Below are 19,932 nucleotides of genomic sequence, written 5' to 3' on the forward strand. Positions count from 1 at the left end.
AAACAAGGGCAAATCACACTCAGCTGTAAACGTCATGGGTGTGTTTGCGCCGTCATATCATTCATTAGCACAATATCTTTTGTGAATCGGACCTTAAGACGGGGCAGATAGCGGTTGCAAATGATGTGCAATTCATGGTGCCAGCAGTGGGTGCAATCCATTTGTGAATCCACCACTCAGTGTCAACAGTAAAACACATGAAAGTCAAAACTCAACGCTTCAAATGTATTATTTTGTTCATGAAGTCAACCGTCTCTTATTAGGAAAAGGAAACACAGTGACTGTGTTTTATGTAACAGTGAGTAAATCATTATCCATTACATGCAGTATCTATGACATCTGTCTGTGTGATGATGATGTCAGATCCTTCTCTGCGGCTGCCTGCAGCTACACTAAACAAAACTTGTCTTTAGTTTAACTTTCAGGACAAACAGGACAGGATTCGGGATTTGGGACAACTGCTTGTAATTCGGAGCTGTCCCGAATTTTTCAGGATGTCTGGTTTAAACCGATGTTCAACAGGATATTATGTTTCCGCTCCACTAAAAGTAGCAGTGTGCTACTGTCAGAGGACAGTTTACAATGATGTAAACTTATGATGAGGACAAATCATTGTATGATTCTAATGACAGAAATTAAAGATAAAAAAATCTGCTGATTATGCTGCAGATTTCTTTTGAACATAAAAAAAATAATACTGAGCCCAGATGAAATTGGATGATTCACTGTCGGACGCATGTTCACTCTATCAGCCTCCCTCTCTGTCTGTGTTGGCCTTCCTCTCCTCTGCCAACTACAGATAAGAAACTGTGGTTCAATTCAATTAGACCACTGACCTTTCTTACCACTGGGGGCAGATTGGCAGCAATTGGATTATTCTGTGTGGTAGAAGCAACAGTAGCTGCATCGTGCTTTCTCTATACCATCCTGTTCTCTTTCTGTCTCCTACTTCTAGATAAAAAGCCCATACTACTACTATCAGACCTCTCTCCACTTTTCTCCTCACAGCTCCAATTCCTGACTCACTGTTTCCCTTCTGCTTGTTCCAAGTCCTTCCACACAGGCTATTATTTACTGTCTCTAATGTGTACATTCTGTTATATCTGCCTGCAGTTGCCGTGGTTGTGTTTTGAGCCGATGGGGCTGTAACTGGTGTGTTCACCAGCACTCGTGTACCCATAAGCCCACCTGTGAGGAGGGGGTCGTCATCTACAACCAACATGTAAGTGACAACATGACACCAAACAGCAGAGACTGAGGTGTGAAATACCTAAAGTTGCATTCTTGAGTTTCACACAATCACCACTTTTCCAAACTTGAGCCAAAGAAGTACATTTACTGCTCATAAGAACATTGTTCATAGCCATACCTAAGAAGCTGGTAAGTAAATATGAACTATCAAATGTTGCATTGTTACATACATTCATGAATGCCCATGAATGTTTTATTTGACCTCATATGTCAGTACAAGCATACATAACTTGGTCTTACAAAACATCATTGCTGTGCATGTGTCATAAGCAACAGTAACACAATAACAGCAGGTTATGTGTTCAACATCACATTTAGGTTCAGTCTGTGAGTCTGGTTATTTCCATTTTTCTTTTGGCCATTAGTTTTTTATTTTTATCTGTCTCACCCTCTCCTCATGTCCTCCCCTCCTCCTCCTCCTCCTCCCCCCAGTTCAAACTCCCCACCTCAGCTCCTCCCACAACCAAAACTATCAAAGTCATCACTCCGCCCTCTACCACAACTGCTACCCCGACAACCACCACTGTGACAACCACCACGACAACTCCCACAACGACAACTGTCGCCACGGCAGCAACAACCATAGCTCTCGTCACTGTAGCAACCACTCAGGAGCCAACCACCCCGCCCGCACCCACTACCCCACCCACAACCACAACCAGCCCTGAGCCGACGACCCCACCCACCACCCTGCCCCCTCAGCCTGCCAGCACCCTGGTTCCCACCACGGCAGCACCCAACACTCCTGCACCCCCCAAGGTCACCACCTGGAAGGAAGAGGAGACTGAGCTGGTCATCGTCACTCAAAGTGACACTGAAGGCACCGCAGTCACTCCCAGTGTCGTCATGGTGGCTGCAGAGCTGGTGCCCGTCACCACGGCTGATGGTCTGAGCGAGGATCTGGACCCTGTGGTGCCTCTCATGATCCCACCCCCTGACCCGGACTACTCCCCCTTAGAGGTGGTGACGGAGTTGCCCCCCAGCAACACCCAGGAAGCTGAGGGCACACTGAGTCCGGCAGAGCCTCCCACCCTAACTTCATCTGGCTTTCCTCTGCCCACGCCCTTCCCCATGGGTGAACCGGCTGACTCTGAGCCCTCCCTCTACCTGGACCTGCCCCCGACACCCACCTCACTGCCCCCGCGAGACTCCCACACTGAGGCAGGGAGCCAAGGTGCAGATCCTGAGGTGCTGCTCTTGCCAAAGGAGGAAGTGGACGACCACGCTGAGCGCGCCGTCCACACAGAAAATGACACAGCCACTTTCTCAGCTGCCACCGTGCTGTCAGGTGACGGTGAGGTCGACCACGCCCCCCCCGCCTACCCCCACCTCCTGGATACTGACTCAGAGCTGGATTACCAGTATGATCCAGCTGATGCCTTCCTCCCGGTGAGTTCCGCCGCCTCTGTACTACTTCTTCTACTTCTTCTTCTTCTCAAAGCTTCAGCAGCCTCCCAGCGCTCGCAGCTCCTGACTGGACTCTAAACTACTAAAGGAACAAAGCTCAAATCAGCTTCCCAGTCTTTCCTGTTTCCCTGCTCTTCCTTTACCATCTGACACCTGCGCTCTTTTTGTTCTTTTGCTTTATGGACTGATACCAAGAAAAACGGCTGCTACAGCAGTTGTTTTTTTTTGTGTGTAAATGCTTTCATGTTTGCTGATTTCCGCATTTACTGCACAGCTCAGTGTTACTTTTTAAAAAAAACACTTTGAAAGTTAGTTTTTCTTTGAGAATTCTACGTATGTGTTTGTGTGTGAATGAAAGCGAGATGGTAGTTATTTCTCACACTGGGTCATATATCTGTCAGAATCATAAGGCTGAATGAATGAACTATGAATGAAAGTACAGTGGTCTACATGGTATTAAATGGGGTATTATGTTGATCTTGTTTCTACATGAATAGAATCAGATCAAATAATGTAGCTGCTTGTTGTTTAGGACCTTTCAACCAGTCAGTTACAGAACAGTCAGCTTCTAAGTAAACCTGCTTAGTGTTCAATAGACAAACTATAAAAACTTATTAGTGGTAACCTTGACATTACTCACTAATATAGAAATAATGGAGTTATATATATTGATAACAGCTGCAAAGCTGGCCAGTGATGGTAATGATGACAAGCTGCTGATAGTGAAGTAATACCTCTATTTACTGACACTGGATTATTGAGGCCAATACTGATATTTATATTTGAGAACTTAAAAAATCTAATAACAATATATTGGTTAAGGCAGGTCCATTTATCAGTCAAGCACTAATTTGTATAGCACATTTTATGACAATTGTAACAAGTGCTGTATGGTCATAAGTTAGAGTGTAAAAAAGGCATAAAATAACAAAATTATATATTTTAAAAAAATATAAATTGCAATTAAAGCACAAGGGTAAAGTAAACATACCTCATGTGCCAGCTTTCAAAGCTTGGGAACAATAAAAAATGAGGTCACATGTATGTATCCTCTGATAGTGGCGTAATAAGAGTATAACCTATAACCAATGGTATATCCTATAACACCGTCAGACTCATGATGGATAGTTTAAAAATGGATTTAACTGTAGCAGAACCAGAGATATTGTTTTTTTAAATTCCATTTCAAAACCAGGCAGCTACATTACCCACAATTCCATTTGATTCAACTCACTCAACTGGACAGATTTGGGTGTGTTATGCTAGTATCGGCTAATGTAGCCTGGAGCTGCTAGCCTCCAGCAGAGATGAGGAGCTACAGAGGTCTGCTAACCTCACTTCTTTTTAACTCCACACCCTCAGATTTGTTTCATTTTCAAACTTGTAGTCTTAAGCTGCAACCAACACTGACCTCAGTCGAGTGACATCACTTGACGTAATTTATCAGATTTCACACAGCTCCCTCTGGAGACACAAAAAGCTTTATACTACTTTTTGTCACATATGCAGTAGTACTCCCCAACAGCTGGAAACACATACTGATAAAATGTGAAATCGCTGGAGTTCCCCTTTAAAGTAACCATCTCCAGCTTAGTGGTGTCAAACACCTGTTTATAATTTAAAGTTTCCAACTTCGTCGCCTCCAGTGGTAGTATCTAAAAAGACAGTGTGGCAGACAGCTGTGCACACCAGGATTGTCTCATTTTTCTACAAGTAAACTCATACCATCAAAATAATTATAAAGATGCTTTAATATTTACATAAAATCCCTTAAAAATGTGCACAAATGGTTAGTTTGATTGGCCATCCCACAGGATCATAAGGAAATGTTGTGTGTATGTGGATGTAGAAATTAACACAGAGTGAGAAAGAGAGAACTTGTGTGTTAATACTTGTGCGTGTGTGTGTGTGTCTTTGTGTATTGGGCAACAGGGGGACGAGGGCTCCTATGTGAGCTGGGGATCCTCAGCTTGTCCCTGTGTGGAGAAGGTTCAGGGTTCATCACTGCTGCCTGTCAGAGTGGAGAGGAAGATCACTTTACTAGCCCGCAACCTGCACCTCTATCAGGTACAACACACACACACACACACACACTCTTAGCCTCAACACATGACAAGGATGATTCTGTTTTCCTGGCTGGTGAACTGTTCACCAAAGACAGCCTTCTGTGTGTGTGTGTGTGTACAGGACACAGAGCTGGACTATGAGTGTGTGTTGGTCATTGAGGGGCAGACGGTGGTCGTGGACGCCTACGTAGAGACGGATGACATGAATCCATCGAACTTTGACATCACCTGTCAGCTACATCAGGTCTGATATTGTGCGCTCACTGATTACTTCATGTCACAGAATCATTGGATTTTGTTCAGAGAGGAATTAACAGAATTTAACCATGAGGTCACTGTACAGAACATAGATCCTAACCTTGTAGGAATACTGATGTGTACATATTATACCTCAGTTGAGAAATCCTATTAAAGCTGTTGGAGAGGAAAAACACAAACAAGCCAAATTCTAAAGAAGAAATATGGAAAATTCCCACACACTTTAAACTTCTTAGTCATAGATTGTAAATCCTAAATGAAAGCTTGTTGTTTGTCCAGTACACATACTCTGCACCAGTGGAGGAATACAATGCCATGGTGTATGTGAAGAGGAGGGACACCTTCCATGTGGACAGCTCTCCTGATCTGTATGGTGAGGTCAAAGTACACTTCTGCTTTATTTTCAGTGGTACTGTATTAACTTGCATTATTCTCCTTTTCAAGGAATATATGCTTTTTTTGCATTCAGTATTGAATAACATCCATATAGTCAACCACACATTAAGATGTCAACACTCGATAGCAAAACACTTGTCTGATGCTCTTGTGTGTCTGTCCTGCCCTCAGTGACGCTGTACAACTGCTCGGTGGGCCGGTCTGACTGTAGCCGCTGCCATACAGCCGACCATAAGTATGGTTGTGTGTGGTGTGGTGGTGCTCAGGCCAGATGTCTGTATTCAGACTCCTGCAGTGAACCCGTACAGCAGACATGCCCCGCGCCAGTCATCCACTCTGTGAGTACTGACCTTTGACCTCTTTGACACACGGTATGATTCATGATTTATCTTCATTAGCTTAGATCACAGCGAGTACTTTCTTTTTTTCTCTTTCCTCACCAAGACCATTGATTTTTTTATCAGAGTTGAAAGAGAAAAAAATGATTGATGTGAAAGATAACATTTCTATGATAAAGAAAGAGTTCATAACTCCTCTCAGATTGAGCCACTCTCAGGACTGTTGGAAGGCGGCACCACAGTGACCATCTCAGGCTCCAACCTGGGTCAGAAGGCTGAAGACATCCTCCACTCTGTGTCTGTGGCCGGGGTGCCCTGCACTGTCATCCCCAGCCTCTATGAGGTCTCCTCCAGGTACGGACCAGCTGCTGCAGGGGCAAAGATGAGGGAGGGTTTTTTTCTTTTTGTCTGTTTTCATGTTTTTAAAGGAATTTGAATCCTTGCCATGGTGGATTTAGTGAATCATCCCAGTGTGTCAGTTCCAGGGTACATGCTTGTCCTCACCGGTTTATAAAGAAACACCATGGTAAGTGTGATGAATGTCTTCCAGGATTGTGTGCAGGACCAAAGCCAGCGGAGGAGAGAAGGTGGGCCACGTGTCTGTTAAAGTGAGCGGAGGAGAGTTTGGCCTGTCCAGCCAGACATTCAGCTACCAGGTAATCCGTTTATATTAGATTAGATTATAGTAGATTATATTAAACCTCTGTGTAAATCTGTGGTGTTGTTGCAGCAGCCAATAGTGAGGGAGTACAGTAAGAAGATACAATGAAAACAAAAAATCATCAAAATATCTTTCATGTCCAGTAAAACAAATAAAAACTTCACTTGAGATTTGTGACTTTAACTCAATATTCAACAACATGGAACTAGGGGCGCAACTAATGATTATTTTATTTATCAATTAAGTTTTTATTGTTTCTCTTATTTCTTTATTATAGCCTTTAAAATGACAGAAAATAATAAAGAATTCCCATCACAGTTTCCTTCAAGTGTCTTGTACTGTCTGACCAACAGTCCCAAACCCAAAGATACAGCACAGCTTATCTTGATAAATAACTTTTAACTGATTATGACAATTGCTGACAATTAAGTTTATGTGGATTACCTGCTTGATTACTCAGATAATCTTTTTTGTTCTTCATGGAACGTGATATCATTAGCAAATTGTTGCAAAGCCTATTTTACATCACTCACAGGTTGTTACATTTCAGCCATTAAGATAAGGGGACATACAGTGTGTCCATATCCAGACATATTTACAGTAACTTCAGCAGTACAATGACCTGAAATTTGTAGATTGATAATATCACAAGCAGTCTTACAAATGTGTTTTAGCATCTCGTTCCAGGAAGTAGAGGAAAATAAATTCATGGAATATGAACTGCAAGCACAGCCGTCCTTACAGCTGGTTAATGATCAGTTCCTCTGTAGGTTTGTGAGATTGATGCAAGTTCTAACCGCCTTCTTCCTCCATCCTCTCCACCCTCTCAGGACCCATTTGTGATGGGGGTATCACCTGAAAGGGGGCCCAAAGCTGGAGGAACATCTCTGACCATCACTGGCCGAAACCTGCTGACAGGTCGTTCTTCTGACCTCACCGTCACTGTGGGAGGGGTGCCCTGTAACATGTGAGACACACACACACACACACACACACACACACACACACGCACAAGGAAGTGGATATGTTTAATTTGTTGAATGATGACCAGTCTGTGGGTTCAAAGCCAGATTTACTATAGATGCTGCTGTCACCTAATTTCTTTCCTCTGACCTCCTTTTGTCAGAGGGCGGAGAGAGAAAAGATGGTTTCATTCTGGGGTCAATGACGTATCACGTTATTTATTTATCTGTCCTGTGTGCCTCCTCTTCCTCTTCAGTGTGTCGGAGGTGCAGAGCTCCAGTGTTCAGTGTGTGACAGGCGGCAGTAATAAGACAGGGGATCACCGGGTCACCCTGCATTACGGCAGCAGCCAGCGCCACCTCCACACTTCAGCTTACCGCTACACCCACAACCCCAACATCACCCACGCCACTCCAGCCAAGAGCTTTCTGGCGTAAGTGTGGGAATCTGACCTTCATCACTCAACCCTTACCTCTTCTTCTTCCATACTTAGAAAACTCTTAAGTGCCGTAAATTTAATTTTGACACTTTCTCCGTTTAGTGGTGGTCGACTGATCTATGTGTCGGGCCACAACCTGGACGTGGTGCAGGAGCCCCGGATGGTGGTGACCGTCTCTCCCAAGGAGTCCACCAGCCAGAACAAGAAGAAGAAGAAGCGGAGGAGGAAGAGGAGGAGTGGAGAGCAGAGGGAGGACAGAGAGAGGACCATGGGAAGGCCACCTAGGATGGTTCCTGACCCTGTGTGTCCTGGAGACCCACTCTGCTCCGACAAACAGGTGTGTGTGTGTGTGTGTGTGTGTGTGTGTGTGTGTGTGTGTGTGTGTGTGTGTGTGTCTTTTTGTGAACATCAGTAACACATCAGTTTGCACTCCCTTTACCTAACTTACCGTACTCTACCTGTTTCATCAGTTCATGGAACGTTGCGAGGTGAACTCCTCCTCCCTGATCCTGTGCCGCTCTCCTATGGTTAACTCCTCTGTCAAGGGGTCAAAGGTCACAGTGGAGTTTCTGCTGGACAACCTGCGCTTTGACTTCCACAGTCTGAACTCCGAGCCCTTCAGCTACGAGCCCAACCCCATCCTGCGCCCCCTGAACCAGCAGGACCCTGTGAAGGCCTACCGCTACAACCCTGGCAGCTTCATCCAGCTAGAGGTCAGGCAGCTCTGGAAGCAGTAGTAATATTAAATAAAAACATAACCAGGCTTATCTATAACACATGTCAGTTATTAATTCTATCTGGCACTGTGGGCATCCAGGCAGCTATTTGTAGCAAAGGAAGCCAAAACCAAAAAGCAGCTTTGTTTGGTGTCATCAATCATCCGCTGACACACCAAAAAAAAGAAGCTGTTTTGGAGCAGCAGCAGTGTCCAGGCAGTTTGATATGTAATGATGCTTTTGGCCATTTAAAAACATGTGACAGTCACCTCCCATTTCAGAGTTTCACTTATCTTTGGACATACAAGGAAAAGAATTACTATTTTAAAATATGTAAAACGTTTTTGTAAATCTGTTCCAAAACATTTATAGTGCCACTGACATAGCTTAACTAATAATAGCCTAAAAATGACTTTTGAGGTGCCTAGCCAAGACATGGAGTGACAGTGGCATAAGCCTGTAAATAAAAGGATTGAAAGGAGTTGTTGTTGCATCTGCATCATATGCTACTACATAAGGGAGCTGCACAATGTGTAAGTAGTTTTATTAATGGCAATCTGCCACCATCAGTAGGAACTACCGCCAACTGTACACTCTCTGTCAAAGTGATAACTATCAAACAACTTTGCTGCCAGGTTATTATCTCTCCTACACTGTGACAGATTAACAACTAGATGATGTTAACATGCTGCTTTTCATGTGACATTAAGCGTTTTTGCATGTTATCATGCTAATATAAGCATTAATCTCAAAGTTCAAAGAGGCTAAAGAAAATTCAGTTTTGGAAATTTTTCGTCATGAACTGAAATGTCAGGCAAGGGCAATTTCTGACCTGTCGCTGGTGTTAGATGAAAAGTCAGAAGATTACCAAAGGGATTGGGTTCATCCTTTGGTGATTATGAATATCTGTGCCAGTTAATAGACGTCCTGATATTTCACCATGGACTGAAGTGTTGAAGTGTGAGATATCAGACTGACTAAAATTGCCAAAAATGGCCTTTGCATAGAAAAACATAAACCGTTTATAGGCCTTACACCAATGCAAATTTAATTAATTATTTTTTTAATTAACATATTTTTTGTCATTTCATACAAAGAAATAACTAGTTGAAGGGAAATTAGATACAAAATAAATTAGAATCTGTTCTGTCCTCATGTTTTTCGCAGGGGGAAAACCTGGACCTGGCCATCACTAAAGACGAGGTGGTGGTGTTGGTCGGGGACGGTGTGTGCGCTGTCAAGACCCTGACAAGAAACCATCTGTACTGCGAACCGCCACCTCAGCAGCCTGCATCGGGACTTAATGGCAAGAAGCGTGAGGGCTCTGACAATCTGCCTGAATTCACAGTGAGTCTACCACGCTTTGTTTGGACCTTTAAAACCACTGAAAAATGAAAATGTCTCTTGTAGCATACGACTGGACAAGCAGGGTGCGGATTATGTGAGCACCAGGCAGGGATATTTACTGCTGTTAGAAGCCTTTAACTGTTACTTAAGGATGTGTGTTTGTGTGTTTCAGGTCCAAATGGGAAACCTGAACCTCTCCCTGGGTAAAGTTCAGTACGACAACCTGAGCCTGTCCACCTTCCCCCTTGAGGCTCAGATTGGAGTCGGGGTTGGAGCATCCATTGTGGCCCTCATCGTCCTCATCATCGTGCTCATCTACAGGTTAGGGGGTGAACTTTGTGTCTGTGTGTGTTTAAATGTGCACTTAAGTATAGAAAAGAACAAGTGACAATTTTGGATCAATGAATAAGTAAGTTAAAAGTACTTATACATAAAAAAAAATTAAATTAAGGGCGCTATGGAGCAATTATTTTTACTATGAATTACAGTGTTAATATAGGAAACAGGCACAATACAAGAATGACACATGGAATCAGTTAAGTCATTTGCAATTTGGCACACGTCATCCCTGAACATAAACAGGGATGACAGACGTGATGAGCAGGCCTGAATTATTTGTATTCCAAGCACACATTCAAAGGATGCACGCTTACAAACACACAAGTGAAATACATTCCTGCCAGTGGTTTTATTCTATTCCACCAATGGACAGTTGGTGGCAGTAATGTACCAAGACATGTAGCAATGTGTCAGCAAATGGCAGGAAAAAGCTAGTTTTCGCAATTGCTATTGCAGCCCTGTGGCCTGAAACAGTTGCTGGATAACTGTAAATGCTACAGTGTAGCATAACAGTAACACAAGTATAGAAGAGTCATAACTGACTCAGTAATGTCAGCAACACACCAGTGTCTATCTTAAGTTAGCTAACATTAGCCAACATAAGCTATTGGTCATACCAGACCAAGTAATGCAGTAGCAGAAAAACTGCATATGAATTGGGCATGGGCATGTTTTATTGCTCATGATTTCAAGTAATTTCTTCAAGTTGTTATTTGTAAATGGAAGAATGTGTTTTGTTTTACTCAGTTGAGTGTTACAGAACCTTTAGGCAACCAACAATATCAAACTGGGAGGGAAGAACATTGTTAGCTCATGTAGGCTCGTTGATTTTACACCCGTGAAGGTTTAAAATCAAAGGACCAAAGTGTGACCTGCAGGATCAGGATAGTCACCCTAGGGTGTTACCAAATCAAGCAGTGTTTCTACTCTGACCCAGCTCGACCCCTCTATTAACACTGATCCTTACTGGTGGGGGATTGTGGGGTCAAATTACTTGAGTCAACTGTTTCACAATTTCATTGGATTTCCACTAATCCAGTGTGAAACTATTACTTGTCCTCTCTCCTCTATCCTTGTGTGAACCTCTGCTCCTGTTCCTGACTGTGTCTGACAGGAGGAAGAGCAAGCAGGCTCTGAGGGACTACAAGAAGGTCCAGATCCAACTGGAGAACCTGGAAACCAGCGTCAGGGACCGCTGCAAGAAGGAGTTCACAGGTAAAAGAGCACAAGAAGAGCAAAGTTACATGAGAGAGGAGAAAGCAGGAAAGAGAGGACGGCAGTTGGGAGAGGAGATGGAAAAACAGGAAAGTTTGTTTTACTTTGAGGAGGCCAACAGATCCACTTTGTTTTTAGACCGGGCTCATGAAATGATCTATTACATCACACGTCCTGGATGAAATGTTCTTCACATCCCACATGTCTGCTGCTGAGGAATGAGTTTAATTTTAGTCTGCCATCACTGTCCAGTGTCAATATTTACCAGCTCTTGCCTCCCAAATTAGTTCCCAGCATGCACTTTGAATGTAATATATAGTGGAATCTGGAGATAAAAGAGCTTTTAGCTACACCTCCTGACCTTTCACCCCTCCTTCTTCACTCTGACCCAGACCTGATGACAGAGATGATGGACATGTCCAGTGACCTGGTTGGTTCCGGCATCCCTTTCCTCGACTACCGGATGTATGCAGAGCGCATTTTCTTCCCCGGCCACCGGGAGTCGCCGCTGAGGCGAGACCTGGACGTTCAGGAGTGTCGCAGGCAGACAGTGGAGCAGGGCCTGGTGCAGCTGTCCAACCTGCTCAACAGTAAACTCTTCCTCACCAAGGTACAGCTACATCATCACAATCTGTGAGCACAGTGAGGCTTATATTTTGAACAGAAGGATAATTAGCTTCTTTTCTTCCCCTCAGTTCATTCACACTCTGGAGAGCCAGCGGACTTTCTCACCCAGAGACCGAGCATACGTGGCCTCCCTGCTGACGGTAGCCCTGCATGGCAAACTGGAGTATTTCACCGACATCCTCAAAACCCTGCTGAATGACCTGGTGGAGCAGTACGTTGCCAAGAATCCCAAACTGATGCTGCGGCGGTAAGAAGAGGAAGGAGAATGAGAGTGTGGTTGTACATTCAAGCTGTTTTACAGATGTTTTTGCAGTGGCTCAGACTCTGTGTGGTCTCTCTGCAGAACAGAGACGGTGGTGGAGAAGCTGCTGACCAACTGGATGTCCATCTGCCTCTACGCTTTCCTCAGGGTCAGTCAACACATAACGCATGATCTGACACACAAGAAAATGTTATTCCAGTCATAAATGTTAGGACCTCCAAAAGTGACACTTGGGTTATAAATAAGCATCATTCTAGAGGATTTGATTTGTGCTTGATGAGAAGATCACCAGCCTGAGCAGTAGTGGTAATGTGTGTATGGAAAGTCAATTAGAAAGACTTGTTAGTTCCCCAAATGTAATGATAGATGCCCACAAGAAAACACTTACTCCAGTGTTTTACACAGATTCTTTTTATGACCAACTTTTTAAGATTAAATTTCTCACCATTCAGACAGAGTAGCAGTGGTAAGTGTATGTTCATACAGTGAACGGACACATAAGTGCACAATAGGCAAAATAAGTAAAAGTTCTTTTCCAACATCCCATTCATCACCCACACCCCAACCGCTGCTCTGGCCTCTGCAAATTCATATATACATATCAAATCTTACTTGACTATCTGTTCACAAACAGTAAGGTTACTTCACCTGTGTACATGTTAGTGTGAAATTAGATGGAACAGGTGACTTATTTGTATATTTCAGCTGTTGGAAAGTCATACTTAATATCATACAGTCAAACATAATATCTGAAAGTTAATGTTTCCCTTGAGTAACATTTTAGGGTAACTTTAGTTTAACTTTTAAATAGCAGAGGAATGTACAGTCGGAAGGTAATGACATCTGTCAACTTGCAGAGGGAAGGGCATTAGGAAAAAACCTTACTCAACCAAGCTTACGTAAATAGTTAAAGAACTGTTGTTAAGTCCAGCTTTAAAGTCCGACTTTTCCTGAACAAACTACACTGCTTTGGTACAGTATGAATTTGAGAAGAATGACAAGTCTGTAAACTTTTTTGCCTCTTTGGCACAAAGTTGCAAGCCACTGATTTAAAAGACACAAAAGAACGTCCTTGTCATTTGAGCCTTTCACTCTCTGTGTGTGGTAGAGCGTTACTAATTGACTTCACTGAGTGTGTGTGTGTGTATCCAGGACTCAGCAGGGGAGTCTCTCTACATGCTGTTCAGAGCCATAAAGCACCAGGTAGATAAAGGACCGGTGGACGCTGTGACCGGCAAGGCCAAGTACACCCTCAATGACAACCGCCTGCTGCGAGAGGACGTGGAGTACAAGACCCTGGTGAGAACAACTCTAACTCTAAACCAAACCATCTAATTAAGTTTCCCAGACGTCCACCGCGACCTTCAGGAAGTTGGTGTTTTTCCAGCACTCCATCTACCGTTCTCTTACTCCTCTTTTCTCCTTCTTCTTCTGCAGACTCTGAATGTGTTGGTGCAGGGTGGAGGAGTGAACGAGTCCCAGCCGCTGCCCTCCAAAGTGCTGGACTGTGACACCATCACACAGGTGAAAGAGAAGCTGCTGGATCAGGTGTATAAGGGCACCTCCTTCTCCCACCGCCCGCACGCCGACTCACTGGACCTGGGTGAGAGTCCATACACACCTACCTCTATACATACCATATATATTATACACCATGGAAAGATATTATGAATTGTTACACTTCACACTCTACATTTGTTGAGCTGTGGTGCCCCCTACAGCAAGACAAAAGTAATTACAGGAAAAGTCCATTGATTACTCAGTCTTTCACCCAAGTTATCATTGCATTAAGATGATTAATATCTATATAAAAAGAACCATAAATGACCAAAACACCACACACACTTTAGGGGTTCACACACTGATTGTCTGGCTGTCATGGTGTGTGTGTTTTGCTCAGAGTGGAGGTCTGGTGTCGCCGGTCATCTCATCCTGTCAGACGAGGACTTGACATCTGTGGTGCAGGGCAACTGGAAACGCCTCAACACCCTGCAGCACTACAAGGTCAGAGTTCACGGTTTCAACTAACACACTTCATCCTCAAAGAAAATACAGTATTTTTTAGTCAATAAAAGTAAGAATGTGGCTTGTGGTTATATAGAGCTAACTGTATATTTTGTTTTGTTCATCAAGGTCCCAGACGGTGCGACAGTAGCGCTGGTCCCTCGCCACAGCAAGCACATTCACCATGACAACCACGACTATGTAGCAGGAGAGAGTGAGTTCCTTTACAGTGATAACTCTGAAATAGTTTCTCCTCATTGTGACCTGAAATGAATCTGAACCAACCACCTACTTGCAGACCTTTCTACGTGTACAGCTGCAGCAGTCATGTCTGGTTTTGTCATATTAATCTCCCTTTATATATACAAAGTGAACGCAGGCAGCAGAAGTGATTGAGTGATTGAGCATGTGCTGCACACTGGAAAATGGGCACTTGGGTTCCAGTTGTTAATGTGTATAACAAAGCTTCATTGTTACTGGTCTATACCTGGGTTTTATATTCCCAGGCTTTAAGAAGTTGTACTGTTAGAGGACACACTCCATACTTATTAAAATAAACAAGGTCTTGTGGGGGTCACGTCCCAGAATATGCTTCTGGTTGTAGAAGGTTTCGTTTTTACATTTAAAAAGTGTTTTTTTGTAAATGTATTTGCACAAATAACAAGACACAAAAAACATAATGTATTAAAGGAGTAAGTATGATTATGCTGGTGAGATTTAACAAACCCAAAAGAGCTTCTAAAGACATCTCACCAAAAAAGGAAAAAAAGTTTTTAAAGAAGAAAAAAATACATTAGCACAACCTACAGAAGAAAACAGAAAAGGCTCAAAAATACATTAATGAAACTATGTGTTTATGCTGCAAATCATATTCTCAAAGTCTCATTTTCAGTCAGATTTTGACTTGGTTAACTGAAACTGATGAGCTCTCAGTATAGCTGAGGGTTACGCAGGTCTTTATCGGTCAGGTAGTGTATCAGACAGAACTAAGGGTTAAAACTGTTGAACTGTGCAGAGACGCCGATGCTGGAGGATGCAGATGAAGGAGGAGTGAGGCTGTGGCATCTGGTGAAGGCCAGTGAGGAGCCTGAGCTGCCCAAACACCGCAGAGGCAGCCTGAGGGAGAGAGAGAGGGCCAAGGCCATACCTGAGATCTACCTGACCCGCCTGCTGTCCATGAAGGTACACACACACACACAGGTTTCCACATAGATGTCAAGGTCATTTAAAATATTTTTTGAATAACTTTTGAATCTCTCCCTCCATGTTCTTCAGGGGACGCTGCAGAAGTTTGTAGACGACCTGTTCACAGTTATCCTCAGCACCAGTCGTCCTGTCCCGCTGGCCGTCAAATACTTCTTTGACCTGCTGGATGACCAGGCGGGACAACACGGTATCTCCGACCCAGAGACAATACACATTTGGAAGACAAACAGGTACAGTATAGACCCAGAGCCTGAAAGATATTAGATCTGCTTTATCCAATAACCAAACACTATTTTATCACAATTGTGTTTAATGTTTAAAATAATGCATTCAAACCACTAAAAAGACTGATTGTGTGATTAATGCCTTCTGTTTCTCCAGTCTGCCTCTGCGTTTCTGGATCAACATTGTGAAGAACCCTCAGTTTATCTTTGATGTCCAAGCCTCGGACCACGTGGACGCAGTTCTGTCCGTCATTGCCCAGACTTTCATGGACTCCTGCACCATCGCTGAGCACAAACTGGGAAGGGTGAGGCAGCATGAGGCACAGGCAGCATGTAGAAGCTTCTTCCACATTAGAGTTTGTTTTTTTTAACATATAAATTTAAAATAGTTTTTGTGGTTTTCAATTGTAATTGAGATTTTACATAAGCAAATGACGGAAAAGATGCTTAAAAACAAGGAAAAGCTGAGATTGTAAATGCTGTTTCAGTTGCTGGCAAACAGTATTTGTTTGAGATCACATGGATTCACAACAGTCACAAATGGAGTAGACATTCAGACAAGCCCTGAAGCAGCTTCTGTCCCTCCTCTCGCTTTAGTTCTCATTCCTTCTCTTTTAAAACAGGACTCTCCCATCAACAAGCTGCTGTATGCCAGAGACATCCCCCGCTACAAGCAGATGGTAGAACGGTGGGTTCAGATTGAATTAAAGCTGCTTAAAACTTCTTCTAAAACAGCTGCTTGGACAACATGACACCAGATATAATGTATGCATTTTGGAATAAAAATATCAAACATTCATTGGTTTGTAATATAAAAACAAATATGTAATGATTCCAGCAAAAATGCTGTTTGGTTAGAGGTTCATTTTCTTGACATTTATGAAAGCTCTCAGTTTTAAGTGTGAAAGCTGCTTTCATGATCTTGTTGAAGCAGCTGTTAGTCTGTGTTTTGCATGTGAAGCTGATCATACTTGCCGTTATTACAGGTACTATGCTGACATCCGGCAGACCATCTCAGCCAGTGACCAGGAGATGAACTCTGCTCTGGCTGAACTGTCCAGGGTGAGTGCAGACAGATGTGCTGCTGTTCACTCAGTGGAAACAGACACAGAGAGCACTGACATTTAACATGAATGCTTTGTGTTTCAGAACTACTCAGGAGAGCTGAACTACCTGGTCGCACTGCACGAGCTGTACAAGTACATCAACAAATACTACGACCAGGTGTGTTTAGTGCGCAGCCTGACACGGTGTTTGGGTGTATTATTAACAGAGGTGTAATAGTATATATTAGAAGAGTGTTTTGTCATACAGATATGTGATTATGTGCATTATGTTGAGAATATATTGAATAAAAAAGCAAAGAGTACTCAGTTTTGTGTGCACTAAATGCTGGAGGTCGATATTAAATGTCAAAGGCCACAACTTAAAACGTAGATTCCTGAATATGTAGATAAGGATCTGCATGTAAAACGAAAAGATTCTTCTGCAGTCATTTTCTTTTCTGACTTTGGCACCCCCCGGTGTTAGTATTATTTACTAGTGCTGCCAGTAGTTCATTAACAGATTTAACACAAGATTCAAGAGACTTTATTGCCATTTGCACAGGCACAAGGTACATGTACATTGCAATTCTTGTGTGGTTCACACAGTCAGGTTTAAAAAAAGATATGAGTACTGTATATACAATTTGGGAGGACAGTGGACAGAGAAAATGAGGAAAACTGGTGGGAAAACAGGGAGAGTTAACAAGTAAACATGTAGGATGATATGAATGTTTATTCCCACCCTTCATTTACAGTAAATCTGACATGGAAAGTAGAATTAAAGCTTCAACTGATGGAGCAGTAAATAAATGGATGAATACACTGAAATGAATGATAGTTAGGTAATATGCAATACTGGCAAATTTATGCTTTATTCCTCAGAAGCTCTCATTATGTATAGGAGGAACTGATATGACTGATGTATACTACCACTACCACTCTCACTCTCACTCTCTCTCTCTCTCTCTCTCTCTCTCTCTCTCTCTCTCTCTCTCTCTCTCTCTCTCTCTCTCTCTCTCTCTCTCTTCATCCACCCCTGTGCCGTCCTCTTCTTCCCATCAGATCATTACAGCGCTGGAGGAGGACACCACAGCCCAGAAGATGCAGCTCGGCTACAGACTGCAGCAGATTGCTGCTGCTGTGGAGAATAAAGTCACAGACTTGTGACAGAAGAAACGCCCACCAGTTCTTGAACAAACAGAGTGGGGTGGGAGGCAGAGAAGAGACTTGCACCCTGTAGGTTGAACTGAAAGGCAGGAGAGCAACAGCTGGACTAATGGGAAGAGACACAGTCTCTTCTTTTCCAGGAGGAAGGTTGGCAATGAACCGTCACTTTTTTTCAGTGCGAAGGAGATGGAGGTTCAGGGTGACATTCAAGTTCACATCCCAGCACCTATTTGTCTTTTTTATTTTTTATTTTTGGTGTTCGCGAAGGATGCATCTGTGACTTTGGTGCGAGCTCTGAGGCTCTGAGCCCTCTGAAGAAGCACATGGAGTCAGAGAGATGACACCTAGCAAAATGTGAACAAAGAAAGACGGGATGTGCCAAGGACACGATTGAGGCCTGCTGTTAAGCCGTTAACTTAATTAGCTTGTCGCTGCTGTATGGTCAAAAGTGATTTCTTGTGTTTGTATGGTGATTTGTGTGTGTGAACAGTCATTCATATTGCCCTGGTTGTCAATCTACATCTTGTACTCCCACATTTCTGATTTCTAGTGCAAAGTATTGGAGTAACTGATTATACTTTGGATGTTATAGTAAGAACTATTCTGAAAACAGTGAACTTTTTCTCTGAAATTCAAACATTTTACAACAAAATCTTGGTCACAGTGTTGTTCAGAGTCCCCTTTACCTACAGCAAATAACAGAGTTTCATAAGTTACTGCCGCTGTCTACCTCAGCCTACTGTGCTGCATCAAATGCTTTTTTTCCTGTGATGTTGCGCCACCAACACTACTGTGTACATTTCAACCGGCTACAACTACCAGTACAGCAGCACAGCACAGATCTGTCCTCGGTAACATCTGTAGACATTCTAATTTGCAGCGACACACACACTCACACACTCACACACACACCAATACTCCAAGTCGATTCAACATTTCTACTTCCTTATTTTCTTTACTTTGTGAGAGATTTGAAAGTCCGAACCTGCTCATCAGGGCATTTTAAGGTACTTAAAACACGACTGAGTGACAGTTTACTCTGTTTTTCGTTTCTTGCTTTTATACTTATTCATGTTGGTGTTTCTGTAGTGTACAAGTCACTGGAAAGATGTTAGAGGAAAAACAAAAATCCTTCCATAAAGAAACTCATATTAATGAAGTGGTGCGCACCACTAGCGTGCACCACAGTGTTTTATCGTGTAATGCGTTCATATTTCTATTTTGTACATTTTTTAACATTCCTTTTAGGTTTTGAACAAGGAGCAATGTATTAAATCACATCACGGTTCACCTTGTTCTACTCCAAGCCGAGGCAGTGGTACGAGTTGAATTTTTTTATGGGTATTGACATCATGATTGGCATGCAGTTCTTGTATTGGACACAAGGTGGCACTGCTGCATGTTCTGAAGGACTACCTGGCATTTTTCTGTCAAGTTGATACAGCTTATGTGTTGATTATACTACTACAGGTTCATTAGGTATAGTTTATCTTGTCACACTTTTCTGCTGTCATTTGGAGCACAGAGACATTTCATACACGAACAAATGTTTGCTGGTATTTTCTTATTTAAGTGACAAAGGCTTACTTGGTGGTTAATAGGGCTGGGTATGCTTGGACATTTGTTGGTGCTTGTCTTGTGTCAAACTCTGTTACCCTTTCAAATAGTGTTCCCTCCATGGTTGAGTTAAGGGTTTAATTTAGGTAAAATTTCAGTTAAGGGAAGGTATCTCAGAGATAACAGGGTTCAGATTAAGGTGGAATTCAAGTAAAGGTAAGAGGGAACCCATATTGATGGAGGAAACAGACTTTGACACAACACGGATGACAATATGATACCAGAATGAAAATGACATTTTTTGATACCTTACTTTGCAGAATATAAACATGTCGTTCAACAAAAAAACTTCTAAAATGCACCGGTGTTTAATGTTGTCTTAACACAAACAGTGTCAATACTCAAGTCAATGCTATAGACACAGTTTAGTCACTCAAATGTAA

General features: G+C 42.8%; 1 protein-coding gene across 3 annotated transcripts in view; it reads left to right on the forward strand.

The window, feature by feature from the left end:
* The window catches only part of plxnb1b (plexin b1b), a 116,922-nt gene extending 98,128 nt beyond the window's left edge, over positions 1–18,794 (forward strand). For all 3 annotated transcript variants that reach the window (XM_042406154.1, XM_042406152.1, XM_042406155.1), the window contains 29 exons: positions 1,114–1,222; positions 1,684–2,640; positions 4,591–4,725; positions 4,846–4,968; positions 5,262–5,355; positions 5,550–5,716; positions 5,919–6,070; positions 6,267–6,372; positions 7,208–7,344; positions 7,597–7,773; positions 7,882–8,116; positions 8,250–8,492; positions 9,663–9,842; positions 10,015–10,163; positions 11,296–11,396; positions 11,789–12,006; positions 12,092–12,270; positions 12,367–12,433; positions 13,438–13,584; positions 13,723–13,888; positions 14,186–14,289; positions 14,419–14,503; positions 15,305–15,471; positions 15,565–15,725; positions 15,877–16,024; positions 16,343–16,407; positions 16,706–16,781; positions 16,869–16,943; positions 17,828–18,794. In XM_042406154.1, the coding sequence (XP_042262088.1) occupies positions 1,114–1,222; positions 1,684–2,640; positions 4,591–4,725; positions 4,846–4,968; positions 5,262–5,355; positions 5,550–5,716; positions 5,919–6,070; positions 6,267–6,372; positions 7,208–7,344; positions 7,597–7,773; positions 7,882–8,116; positions 8,250–8,492; positions 9,663–9,842; positions 10,015–10,163; positions 11,296–11,396; positions 11,789–12,006; positions 12,092–12,270; positions 12,367–12,433; positions 13,438–13,584; positions 13,723–13,888; positions 14,186–14,289; positions 14,419–14,503; positions 15,305–15,471; positions 15,565–15,725; positions 15,877–16,024; positions 16,343–16,407; positions 16,706–16,781; positions 16,869–16,943; positions 17,828–17,932 (4,828 nt within the window). In that variant the 3' untranslated portion in view covers positions 17,933–18,794. The remainder of the gene's footprint in view (positions 1–1,113; positions 1,223–1,683; positions 2,641–4,590; positions 4,726–4,845; positions 4,969–5,261; positions 5,356–5,549; positions 5,717–5,918; positions 6,071–6,266; positions 6,373–7,207; positions 7,345–7,596; positions 7,774–7,881; positions 8,117–8,249; positions 8,493–9,662; positions 9,843–10,014; positions 10,164–11,295; positions 11,397–11,788; positions 12,007–12,091; positions 12,271–12,366; positions 12,434–13,437; positions 13,585–13,722; positions 13,889–14,185; positions 14,290–14,418; positions 14,504–15,304; positions 15,472–15,564; positions 15,726–15,876; positions 16,025–16,342; positions 16,408–16,705; positions 16,782–16,868; positions 16,944–17,827) is intronic.
* The last annotated feature ends 1,138 nt before the right edge of the window (positions 18,795–19,932 follow it).

Source organism: Thunnus maccoyii, chromosome 3, assembly GCF_910596095.1.
Source record: "Thunnus maccoyii chromosome 3, fThuMac1.1, whole genome shotgun sequence".
Taxonomy (NCBI): Eukaryota; Metazoa; Chordata; class Actinopteri; order Scombriformes; family Scombridae; genus Thunnus; species Thunnus maccoyii.